This window comes from Gobio gobio, assembly GCF_949357685.1.
Source record: "Gobio gobio genome assembly, chromosome: 4".
NCBI classification, from domain to species: Eukaryota; Metazoa; Chordata; class Actinopteri; order Cypriniformes; family Gobionidae; genus Gobio; species Gobio gobio.
This window is the reverse complement of record NC_137100.1, coordinates 16,445,292-16,459,246: the sequence shown is the minus strand read 5'-3', so window position 1 is coordinate 16,459,246 and position 13,955 is coordinate 16,445,292. Positions and strand designations below refer to the sequence as shown.

Below are 13,955 nucleotides of genomic sequence, written 5' to 3'. Positions count from 1 at the left end.
GTAAGGACTAACACTACAACTAAGAAACAAATGTGTACAAAGTTGCACAAGTCAGGATCATAGACTGTAAAAACGTAGTGTCCGTGACGTCACCCATAGGATTCTGATGAGCAGTTTTGAAGCGCAAAGTATGGACGAGATGGCCGTTGCCATCTTGGCTCCCGGATAACAGAAAATTAGCAAAAAGGCAGGACTTGGGCGGAGCTGAAGTGAAGCGATGACTAACAGAGAGCAGATAAATAGCTATCCACCTGTCACTCGAAATGGCCACTCCCTTAATTATGCAGAACTTTAATGCTTTATATAATGTAAACGAATGAGTTATAAAAAAATTCAACCCCCTCACAGTCGTCACGAAGGGCAAAATTAGCCGTATAGACGAAATCCACAATTTGTACCAGGCGGTAAACATGTTTTAATCTGCTGTAAAGTTGGGCATTTTAACATGGGGCTCAATGAGATTCTGCTCCCTTCTGGAGCCTGTCCCTAGCGGCCAGTCGATGAATTGCAGTTTAAAGGGGTGGTTCCGTGGTTTTTTTCTAGGCTTGGTTGTGTTTATTGGGCGCAGTATAACATGTCTTAATACTTATTTTTTCTTAAAAACGCCATATTTTTCTTATATTTTACCTTTATTCCACACCGCTGTCTCCACTGTCCTTTGAACGGCTCGTTTAATTCCTGCTTCTATGAAGCCCATCCCTCCAAAAAACGCAATGGTCTTAGATTGGTTAGATGGCCAAATGTAGTTTGTAGTTCTGCAACCGCTCTCTCTCTTTCGTAATGACTGCGACGGGGCCTCGCCAACTTTGTTGCGTGTTCGCGGGGGCAGTGCTTATGTTAATAGCAAGGGTTTATGATGTCACCAACCCGGGAAGAAGCTTGTTGTAGTCCAAACCGGCCGTTTTTGTAGGCAATAAACTGCCATAACTTTAAAAGACAATATCTCCGTTTGCATTGAACTTTCAGCACTGTAACTTTGTAGATACTGTTTATGCTCAAGCAGCAACATTACACACTAACTAAAGTTTAAAAAGTGAAATCGCATGCAACCACTCCTTTAAGTCACTACCGGCTTCAAGAGAAACTGCGGGAGGTTGTCGCTTGGTAAGGATTAGTCTAAAAATGTGTGTTAAACTCACAGCTCATGCAGTGATGAAGCGCAGCCTTCTGATCAGAAACGCTCTGAGACGCCAGTCATGAGCTGCTCGCGTGAACAGAGCACTTTTCTTAGAATTGTTTAGTTTAAAAGTAGACATTTCAAGCTTTCTATACACATATTTCTCATGTCTGTGAGGGAAGTAGCCTGCTGAGTTTCGGTTTATTTATGAGACACCCTCCAGTTCATGGGCAATGAAAGGGATCGCTCCGACGCCTTCATGTCACGATTATTGTCTGCTATAAGGGTAACACTTTCCAATAAGGTTCATTAGTTAACATTAGTTAACCGCATTAGTTAACATGAACTAATAATGAACCTTTATTTATCTTTGATCATGTTAATTTAAACATTTACTAATGCATTATTAAAATCTTGTTAACATTGTTCATGTTAGTTCACAGTGCATTAATTAAACCATGAACAGCTGTATTTTTATTAACTAACGTTAACAAAGATTAACTAATGCTAAACAGAGTTGTTGTTCATTGTAAGTTCATGTGAACTAATGCATTAACTAATGATAACTAATACAACCTTATTGTAAAGTGTTACTACTATAGTCTATTTGCTTCTTATTTGTTAAATACAGGCTGATGAAACATTGATTAAAATTAAGATACAATTTATACAAAACGAAATTCACTTAAAACAAAGGCTTTCTACAAAACGTAATGAACTGATCAAAATCATTTCTGACCAACTCGCATCTTTGCACTTCTCATAATCAGATGAAATTTAAAAATAACATTCTAATATTTCAACATAAATATGAAACAAAATACATTGTTTAATGGCTACAATAAGTATAGTAGGCTACAGAACAGATAAATGTCATGTCTGAGTGGGATTTGAGCGAACGTAATTTCAGGGCTCGACATTAAGCCTTTTCACATGCTTGTCCTTCGGACAAGTAAATCGATCATTCACTTGTCCGAGTAAAAAATGTGCTTGTCCGGAAAATTTTTTTGTGTTGTAAATATAATTTATTTATTAAATACTCAATATTTTTACCTTTTATAAAGGGCATTTTCCACTAATCTTATTAAATATAGGCTATGCTTCAGCTTTCATAGTCTTAAATTTGATCAATACATTAAATTAGAATAAGACACTATAGGGCTGTTACCAATAAAATTAAATAATTTACACTGAAAATTACAACTGCATTAAATAATGTTATGAGATTGTTTTGATTTTTTTTTTTGTATATACAAATAAGAAATGTTGGAAAGAATGTTTAAACATGAAACTAAACTGCCAGTATGTGGCGCAGTGACCGTCTTAATGAGCGAGTCATTGAGTCGATTCGTTCAAACGGCTGATGTATTCAGGAATGAGGCAGTCTTTTATGAATAGCTCATTGAATCTTTGATTCAACCGATTAATTCAAAACGTGTTCTTTTGCTGTGATCTTTGTTTGGAACCATTTTCTGCTGAAATAGAACAAAAACAGTCAATATTGCATCTAAAATGTAAGTGACTTGATGTTAATTAATTGTTTATGGAACTGCGTATAAAATCAGTCACATTTTCAGTCGTGATGTATTCAGGAAAACAACACTCTTGCTTGTGTGATGTTGTGTAACTGTATCATATGTTATAAATATAAAAACTCCACATTTCGATTTTTTACTGCAGTATGTTACTGAGTTTCTTTGTTAACATACTGCAGTATTATATTTGATTTCTCCTCGAGAGGCTGCTAAAAACGTCAACAGCTCAACCTGGTTACCATCAGTTCATTATATTATATATTATCCACTATCAATCACCACTTACACAAAATGAATGCAAGTAAAATTCTCTTTCACTTGCCCCTTCAAAAAAATCCACTTGTCCCGGACAAGCATAAATGTCGAGCCCTGCATTTTACCAGTGAGCGATTCATGAGCGGATTATTGAGCTGAGCGTCACACCGGTCCGCTTCGCTCATTACAGGCTCGCTCTCGTCAGAACGCCCACGTATTAAAAAATGGTCGGGTTTAAATCGGGCTCGGGCTCATAATTACAATTAATGTATCGGGCTGGGCCGGGCTCGGACACAACGTAGGGTCGGGCTTGATTTTTTGAGCCCGATCTAAGCTCTAATGGTGAGCATCAGCTTTCTTTCTGCTGCAAGACCACAGCGAACTCGCTGAGTGCATGTTTGATGCTTGGTATGTTTTTGGTCTTCAAACTAGTGTTAGACCGATATACCGGCCGGCCGATATTTGCGATTTTTTTTACATGTATCAGCCGATACAAGGCTGCTGCGTTCGCCGATATTTTTTTCAAGAGATTAAGTTAAGTGCACCTAAGCATTAAATGACTAGGTTGTAAATAGTTTTAAAAGTATAAAAGTTTTAAGTATAGTACAGTCAGTGTGCACTTTATTATGATGCTTGCTTGTTGATACTGTGCGCAATAGTGTAATTATTTTATTTATGCTTAAATATTTATTTTCAGAATTTAGTTTCACTACTGAACTCTTTTTTCTTGTTCTACCTCACCTGTTTTTACTATTTGTTAAATATATATATATTTTTTTCAATTTAGTTCAATAAATGTTCCTTTTTTAAATTTTAAATTGTTATCATCATGATCATTGTGTCATTTTTATGATGTAAATTGAGGGAGCAAAAGCAGTATCGGCTCCAAATATCGGTTCCAGAAAATCGGCAGCCCGTATCGGTCAACGGCTAAGGCTGAAGAAAAAAAAATCGGTATCGGCACTAAAAAATCCATATCGGTCGATCCCTACTTCAAACTAAACTCGAGTCTTCAGCCGACAAAGTTTAAATCCCGTCCTGCTAGTGCACCTCCCATAATGTCTTTTGTGGCTGCTCAAACACATTTGATCACATGAGCATTTACACTAGAAAAGCTATCCGGTCGAATGTGTTTTCAACTACCTCACATATTAATACCAGGTGTAAAACAGGACCTAAAAGACCTGTTCACACAGAGCATTCTCTCAAAAGAATTTACTTTTCTGTAATATATGCCTATATCTCTATCATATTATCCATCCATTCCAGAAGAGCAAGAACATTTTAAAGTAAATGTATGTGTCAAATTGCTGCATTTTGCATTAAAAACACAGGATTCCTAGTTCAGGAATGTGAACTTTTCTCTCAGTGGTTGATGAAAATTCACATCATGTTCTGTTAGTTTTGGTGTGAATCCCTGCAGGTGATTTGTGTTTGCTGTGAATAGACTTTACAGTAAACAGTACATCAAACATGGATAATAAAGGTGTTGAGAAAGCCTGAAAATGCTGTATAACAGTCACCAGGGGACAAAAACAGCAGCTTCACACCATGTCCAAACCAGTCTCTGTGATACGTAACAACTGGTATCTTTATCATGATACGTTTTCACCCTAAACAGCCGCAACAGCAATACATGACACATAGGAAAGATCCCTTTTTCCTTTTTTTGCAAAGTCACGGCTGGCAGCAAGACACATACTGCGCTTGCAGAGAAAGCCCGCCCACACTCTCCATTGATTGGCTGTGATTGTGATCGATTTTGTTGCATCTTTTAGCCTTGTTGCGTCTAGTGTGGACAGACAATTTGCTTGTCGTTGGAATCTTATCACATCGCGTTTAGTTAGGACACGGTGTCGCATGACTTAAACATTTCAACAAAGACAGCATGTGTACTCACCACCTCTGTAGAGGTCTCTGCGTGCTCTGAGGTCACGTGCTCCTGTAGAGATGTTTCCGTGTAGCCCATTTTACCACAGTAAGGACAAGTAAACGACTGAGGCTGCTCTACTGAGAATGCCTCCCCCCCATAATACAAGTCTGTAGAGAGGTCAGATACAGGTCAAAAACATTAGCATCAACATCATTACCCAGACTTAGTCAGGATGGTCAGTTCACACTCAATATGTGATAGAGTATAAAAAAAAACATTATTTGAAATTACTGCTTACCAAAGTCTACCCTGGTTAGTATGCACTGCATTGGGTGCTCCGTGGTGTGTCTAGTTGTTGTGGCTCCACTTTCGTAGCAAGATGCGCAAAGGTCGTAGTCGTAGCAAATTAAACACTTGTATCGGCGCCCTCTGAAGTTCCCTTTTAAACACGCATCACAGCTCACACCTGCGGAGAACACAGAGGCATTTAACTCAGAACAACAGCAGAAGCCCCTCTGAAGACCCCGATCGTATTTATCACGGGCAGGATTCGCCTGGTTAGTTTCTATCCATTATAAAAAAAGAAACACACCATCAGCACTTCATATGACTTGCAGAAGACTTGTTCAAAGCAGCGCTGCCTTGTTATGGATGACGTGTGTTTTGTCTTGTGCAAAGCGGGAGGAAATGAAATCACAGCAGTGACCACAAAATGTTTCTATATGTTGACGGCAGTAGGGATGTCACGATACCAAAATTCCAGTAGTCGTACCAATACCATCAAAATTGTATGGTTCTCTGTACCAATTTCGGTACCACAGCTAAATTTATTGGAACTATTTTACTATTTTATTTAACCATTTGATAAAAATATTGCATTAAATTCAATGAGTTAATTATTTATGATGATATCATAAGTAAACAGGGTTTTTCCTGCATAGAGAAGTATAAGGCGGCCGCCTCCGTCTGTCGACAAAACTCAGACAGGCAATCACTTGCTCAGATTAGGCCTGTCGTGATAATTAAATAATCATCAGAAATGTATATTGTCACATGATCCTTCAGCAATCATTCTTATATTATGATTTGCTGGTATAAAGTCATCTAAAGCCATTCCATAGCTGAATGTGAGGAACAGAATAATATTTACAACATTATGTTAAAGTTCACGGAAACTCATCTTCCCTCTGCTGTAGCTGTCAATCATTCTCTGTTCAGCCTGCATTCAAACTGCCTGTCGCGTTCGGTTACAACAGTCAGCAGCACGGTAAAACTCTCTCCAAGATATATTCATTATAATACTTGATCTGTAGATAAGTGGCTGTTTGCATAAAATGACTTTATCGTGCTGGAGTTAATCTAGCGGTTTCTGAACTGTTGTACTCGCTACCGGTTGACAACACACGGACTATTAATTAGCATCACACGCACAATAACTGGAATTTAAAACAAATAATCAGTAAACTGTTGGACAGATATACATTATAGAGTAGGATTTGTGCGCTCAACATCTCTTCTTTGTGCCGTGAACATTTCAATGCACACTCGCGCTGCACTGCGCGCTCTGACTCCATGTTGCTTTAAGCGCATCATTCTGCACCAGGGAAAAATGGGGTTTGAAGCGTTTCATATATTTTCATAGTTTTGTGCGCTGAAAGATTATTAAAAGCCTTAAAATCTTGTTCTCTCGTATCTATCATATCTTTGTTGCCCCATTACAAAGCTGCACATTACGTTTACAATAAACATCTTGTTATTTGATATTATTTGTGTAGGCCCATATAATTATCTACATTCATATATAAATATAAATCTAATTATATAAACTGTTTTTCAAAAATATATTTTATAAGAACACAAAGTAATTTGTACCTTTTTATTAACATGTTTAGATTTTATAAAATTAGCCCCAATATTTTTTTCCAGAATTACTTTTTGTAATTGCAATTTTTTATATATATATTTTTGTCATACCTTATGATTATATATTTTTATTCATTTATTGTTTTCTCTATAATGAAGTAGCGTGTACTTATTGGATTCTGGATTGTGTTTAACAAATAAAAGAGTGACCATTAGTTCCACAAACACAGATGTAGATATTCTATAGTGATAGAAATATATGAATGATAGATTTATAACCCTTTTATTTTGTCAGTTTGTTGTGATTGTTTCAGTTATTTACTGAATTAAATAAATATTTAAAAGGTGTTAGCTGTAATCTTACACTGCAAAGTCATAACTTAAAAGGGATTAAATTCATAATTATTTAATGATCGAAGCACACAAAAAATGCATGACAGCCCTAAAACTGACAATTAATTGGCAAAATCGCGAGCCGCGGGTCGGCTGGGCCAAGCAGGATTTTACTACCCCCGCCTCATTTTGGGTAAATAATACAAAAAACATTTAAAAGCAACCCTCTATGCACACTTCTATTATTATTATTATAATAATAATAATAATTATTAGTAGTAGTAGTTGTTATTGTATCTTTAGTATTATTATTACATTAAGACGTACCTAAATCTACTGTACAACATAGCCTAATATATTTCTGTCAATTTCTTCAAGTTAAAACAAACTTTTATTTTGACGGGTTGCCGTGAAGACCTTTGAGTGTCTGTGTGTTTATGATTTGACGATCGTTTTCTCAAATAAAACGGTAAACGCTCATTATGTGTTCATGTCCTCATAGTGACATGGCAGAGGCTAAAAAGACAAATGAAATGAATGGCAAATGAAACTGCTTGTCTGCGTTAGGGGTGGGACAAAAAAATTTGATATGCCGATTTATCGCGATATTTCCGGCCGCAAGACGTTATCGATACTCTGGCTCCAAGTATCGATATTTTTAAAAACTGAATATTTAAATTAATGTCTACACTTTGGCTTACCGGAGTGGCAGTAACCCCAGACTTCCTGTGGTGGCGGCGTGGCGCTTCCCAGATTGCAGATGATCAGATGAACGGAACAGTGAAGAAGAAATACGAGCGCAATGGCGCACCCGCGTCTTTTAAATCAAAAGTTTGGGTCCATTTTGGATTTTGTAGTGACGATACAAAAAAAGCTCACTAAAGACTATGTAATCGGCAAGAACTGTCTCGGAAAAATAAAATACAATGGCAACACAACCAACATGCATCCCCACCTCGTGCGCCATCAGTGAATCAGCCTACGCTGGATGACATTTGTATGGCAGAGCTACCTTTTTTGATAGAACTGCTTGTGCTTGGTTTGTTACCACAGTTATCTGTGTGCTTCCTCAGCGATGAAGTTTAACATTCGCGGCTATCTTTTCTTCAACTCCTCGGGATCCATCTTGACGACTGCAGTGCAGGCAGATCGCTCGCGCGGTTGTGATTCTCCTGGGAGAGCGCGCGCCGCGCGGCCACAAATAAACTGATATGGATTTGAAATTATTTTATCAACTTGAAATACAGGCATATTTTTGTAGATCTGTTCCTAAAAATATGCATTTATGTTTTAGGAACACATCTACAATATACATGCGCATATATATATATATATATATATATATATATATATTCGTTTGCACGTGACTGTTTAAAACCCATGTCTAGACCCGTGTTTCTCCCTTGTCCTACCCGACCTGCACCCGTATCCGACACACTAGGATGTTTTTCACCCGTGCAGGACTCTGACAGTGTACATGTTTAAAAGACAAGTTTATTATTGTACCGCTTGGTACTCAAATGTGACCATATTTTATTATATAAGGTTTTATACTGGGTGTGTTTTTGTACATTTTTAGTAATGTGTGCATTTTGCAATTTCTAAATATGAAATGTTGCTGCTATGAATACCGTAAGTTAGTGATGTGACCTTTCTTTATAATAAATAATTTAGTCACAGAAACTGTTCTCTCATGGCTGTTTGATAGCTTTATATGCTCTTACTGTACTTTAATGCTATTTCAAAAAATATGAAGTTTTAATAAATTAAATACATGATCATATGACTTTTTTGATGCTTTTTTTCCATTTACAAAATGATATTGTGATATATCGTGGGTGATTTTCTTCCAATATATCGTCTGTCACAGAATCGCTGGTATCGTGATATATCGTTATCGTGGGCAAAATATTGTGATATTATCGTATCCTGTGTTGACCTGTGATTCCCACCCCTAGTCTGCGTCATTCATTCACACAGAGACATGCAGAACATGAAGGATTAATATTTAAATAATCTTTTGCGGTTTAATATTCACCGACAATAGTATATATCGGCTACAGTCTGGAGCCCTGCGCTTAGATAAACAACACAAAAGCGACTGAAAGCAGCTGTCTTAGTGGGTACCGAATATACTCAGGCATCTGTACTATGAGTACTACAGAAATGCTGGTATCGTCATATTTTAAAAATCAGTACTGACTTGGTACCGAAGTACCGGTACTTGTGACATCCCTAGACGGCGGACTAAAAGAGTTAAAACAAATGGTTAAGGACATGGCACATTCTAACTCTCTCTTTTAGGGAGCAATAATCCACACTAGGGCTGTGCAATAAATCAGATATTAACACATATTTCGTTAATTAACCAACATTGTGAAAATCATGACTGTGAATAGTGACATTAATGTTTAACATATCTTAGTTTATTTAAATGATTCAGGAATTTGTTTGTTTCCTTTTGCATAAAAATAAAACATCAACTTTCCTTGTTATCTTAAAGGGGTCATGAATTGACCTTTTGACAAGGTCATGTACTATAAAAATATCCTTCAAGTTTAAGAACTCAACTTCCTTGTTAGCAGTGTTGGGTGTAACTAGTTACTAAGTAATTAGTTACTGTAATTTAATTACTTTTCCCTTGAAAAAGTAAAATAAGGGATACTCTTATTTAATTGAACTAAATACTAAATACAATTTTATATAATACAATGGTGGAATTAAAGGTCCCATGGCATGAAATTTTCATTTTGTGAGGCTTTTCAACATTAATATTAGTTCCCCTAGCCTGAATATTGTCCCCAAGTGGCTAGAAATTTTGATCGGTGTAAACAGAGTTGTGGCTGTCTTTCTCTGCCTTTGAGAAAATGACAGCCCAGATGAGCTGATCTGGAATTTTCCTGTTATGACCTCATAACAGGTTATGACCTCAGGTTATGACCTCATAACAGGAACGGTTACCTCCCTTTCCTCCACCCAGAGAATTTGGCACGCCCATGCAAGCGCTATATTTGTCCTCGAGAGATCATGGCTTGTGAACCAGTGAATGCTGGCAGTTTCTCAGTGTTTGGATGTACAAATGAAAACAGAAGTCTTTTTTCAGTTCCTGGCATTCAGCCACAGGGCAACCATCAGTATTGAAAAAATGCCTTTTATTTCTAAATTATGACATTTTATGATGTAAAAATCATACTAACAATATAAGTACACCTCAGGAAACATTATAAAATAATAGAAAAATGCCATGCCATGGGACCTGAAACATAAAAATGTAAAGTCTAACTTTAAAATGCATGTTTTTATGTATCCTAACATTTGTAATACTTTGGTCAGTTAATGAGAATAATTTATGTAGTTTTATATTATTTATTTGAATGAATTAAAAGAGCCATTTCATGTCTATCCTTGAATCGCTTAACTAGTCGAGGTTGATATAGGATTTAGAAAGTAATTAGTAATTAAATACTTTTTGGAGAGAGTCATTTGTACAGTAATCTAATTACACTATTGAAGATGTCATTAGTAACTAGTAATGAATTACTTCAAGTCAAATTTAAGACTTTTTAAGACCTTTTCAAGACCACGAATGAATTAAATTTAAGACCTATATAACGCAATAAAAAAAACGTACAATAGGAAATGCAGAATCACAAAATGACTTGCAAAGCAAATTCATTTATTAAAATTGAACAAAGTATTAGTAAACTTGCGGTTCCTCATAGCTCAATCCCATCAGGATTAATATACAAACACACTACCGGTCAAAAGTTTGACAACGGTAAGACTTTTTAATGTTTTTACAGAAGTCTCTTCTGCTCACCAATGCTGCATTTATGTTATTAAAAATACAAAAAATCTGTAATATTGTGACAGTTCTGTTGTGACTAGGGATGGGCGATATGGACTTAAAATTTATCCCGATATTTTCTAGTATTTATTGCGATAACGATATCAATGACGATAAATGTAGTATCATTCCCCATATTTTTGGATACAAAAAACAAACAATGATCTTAAGTAAAATGTACCTGTCATCAAATAGGCTCCTATAATACATAATATATATAAATTTATTTTTTTTATGTAAAATTCCACACCAGCCTTTTCAGAAATGGAAAAGTTGCAGATATAATTGTCTTCTTTAAAAGTGCAGGTAATGTTTAAATAGTGCAACTGTGCTGAAAAACATCACACAATACAAACAATAATAATTCAAATCAATGACAAGTTTTAAATGTAAACCGATTCTGTATTTAATCATACACTCATGGTGCAAACAGTGGTAAAAATGGCAGAAACCGCAAAAGTAATTATCCCAAAAATGTCTTCAGATTACAAAAAAGTTACAAATAATGATTTAATGATAGAACTTCAGTAATTAGAGTTGATAAGATATTAATACCACGAATTCTTCAACTAATAAAAATAAACTGCACTAAGGAATAATGAGCTTCTGGGTTCATGAATATTAATCAAGTTGTCAGCGCTCATTCAAACTGATTTGTTGAAATCAAAACACAGTAATAGTTGCACGCCAGCCAATGAGATTCCCGTTGTGCATTCGTTTCTTCCTGTTCATGAAAGGCTGAATAATTCCAAATAAACGCCATTATTTTACAGGAAAATACAACAAAGGATATTATTTACATGTAGCACATCAATTCTGTGTGGTATAAGACTCTCTCGCGCTCTCTTTGAGTGTGTGTGAAACACTGAGCGCTCTGTCGCGCGCCTCACACTAGTGTTAAATGTGCGTCAAATACACTGCGCATTCATTGAGTTGAACAGAAATAGTATGCTTTACCGATCGATTGAGACAGAGCGAATCTCTTAAGCGCTCAGTCCAAGTGCTCAGCGCGTGAAAATACATTTGTATGTACAGATTCAGCTCAGGTGCCCCTCGTTTAGCTATGAACTCTTCCGCAGCTTCCGCCTTAGTTGTTTTCGCCCTGCACGTGAGATGCGGATTCAGTGCCGCTGCTCCCATCACGCGCTGCACGTAGGACACCGAGTGCTGGGGGGGCACCACAAAAAAATTCTCTCTCTAACCCCCGTTCAGCTATACAAAGTGACGAACACAGCCACCGCGGCCATCATAAAGTAATAACGGCCAGCGGCGGCAATCTACTAGGCTTTATCGTTATTATCGCGGGAAGACAAATTCTTATCGTGGGGAGAATTACTGGTATATCGCAAACGATAAAATATCGCCCATCCCTAGTTGTGACTTTTCTCTATGTGAATATATAGTAAAGTGTAATTTATTCATGTGATCAAAGCTGAATTTATCATCATTACTCCAGTCTTCAGTGTCACATGCCCCTTCACAAATCATTCTCATATGAGGATTTGATGATCAACAAACATTTATGATTATTATTATCAGTGTTGAAAACAGTTGTGTAAAACATTTTTTTTAGGATTCTTTGATGAATAGAAAGTTCTAAAGAACAGCATTTATCTGAAATAGAAAGTAAAAAAAAAAGTTTTTTGAAGGATTATGTGACTAAAGTCTGGACTCTGGAGTAATGATGCTGAAAATTCAGCTTTGAATCACAGAATTAAACTGCATAGTCATATATTCATAAATATAAAAAAAGTTAATAAATGCAGCCTTGGTGAGCAGAAGAGACTTCTTTAAATACCATTCTCAAACTGAGTGTGAGTGTGTGTGTGTGTCTGCATTTATTTATTTATTTTTATATATATATATATATATATATATATATATATATATATATATATATATATATATATATATATATATATATATATATATATATATATATATATATATATATATATATATATATATATATATATATATATATATATATATATATATATATATATATATATATATATATATATATATATATTAGTGCTGGGCGGTATGACAAAAAATGTATATCACGGTATTTTTCTAAATTATATCGGTTTCACGGTATATGACGGTATTTTTTCCCCTATGCATGACAGGGTGTTAATCACATTTTCTACTGATTGAGAGAGGAAATACTGCAGGAGATTGACTAGAATGCCCTATTTTACTGTCATGACGAGTGAATATTGTAGAAAAATTCCACACTAGAGTTAATAGGTCTACAGGTTAACAAAATGATGCTGTGGAGAGACAACAAACAATAAAACACAGACCTGCAACACGCTCAGAATCATACTTACAGACACCTGAATATTAAAAGTTGAGTTGAGGGCACCTTAAGAATTTTCAAAATCTAACCCTCTATAACAACAAACTGCCAAAACGAAGAGAAATGAGGATATTAGCAATACATTTAACAGGACTCTCGGAACGAATGACACACATCAGTTTAACACAGAAAGAATAAAGCAGTTACTTTTTGGCCCATTCTTCTTTGAATTGTCAGTTTATTTATTAACTTACATCGTCTTTTGAATAATCCATCGTGTCAGCGCGTTCGTGATCAGACATAGGTTATCAGTGTAATCAGTGCATACATTTCATTTTAATAAGACGTGATGAAATATGCGCGCATACACACTTCTGGTTCATGTCTAGAGCACTAGAGTTTTTGAAATATGTCCATAAAAATTTTAAACGCACTCGCTCCGGTCTATATCAGCGCTATATGATCCATGTGGTGAGCGTTGTTAAACTCATCGCAGCGCTCCGTGCAGAAACCGCGCTCTCTCGCGCGCCGCGTGTAGTTTGAATTCTCAACAATAATCAAGGGCTGAATCCGACATCGCTCCCATAACCTCAAATATAGCATTATTTGGAGGGCACAGAGCTTTGTAGTGGTGTCCGAAACCTTAGTGGACGTTATTGAGTGCACTCATTCTATCCCATTGCACCGCAATAACGAGTGTACAGCCGATGTACACACAACGGTTGTCCGACTTCACGCACGTTTTCATTCAATCCTTCAAATAAAGTGATAACGTAGGGAATAGTGAATGAGAGTATAGGATACAGCCATAGGCTGTGTGCTCTGAC

The 13,955-nt window shown here is 36.2% G+C and overlaps 1 protein-coding gene across 1 annotated transcript in view; it reads right to left on the bottom strand.

Moving 5' to 3' along the window:
- The window catches only part of kcmf1 (potassium channel modulatory factor 1), a gene marked incomplete at its 5' end in the record, with an annotated part of 56,544 nt that overhangs the window by 12,403 nt on the left and 30,186 nt on the right, over positions 1-13,955 (bottom strand). The window contains 2 exon segments of the mRNA XM_079814537.1: positions 4,808-4,947; positions 5,079-5,246. Coding sequence (XP_079670663.1) covers positions 4,808-4,947; positions 5,079-5,246 — 308 coding nt within the window.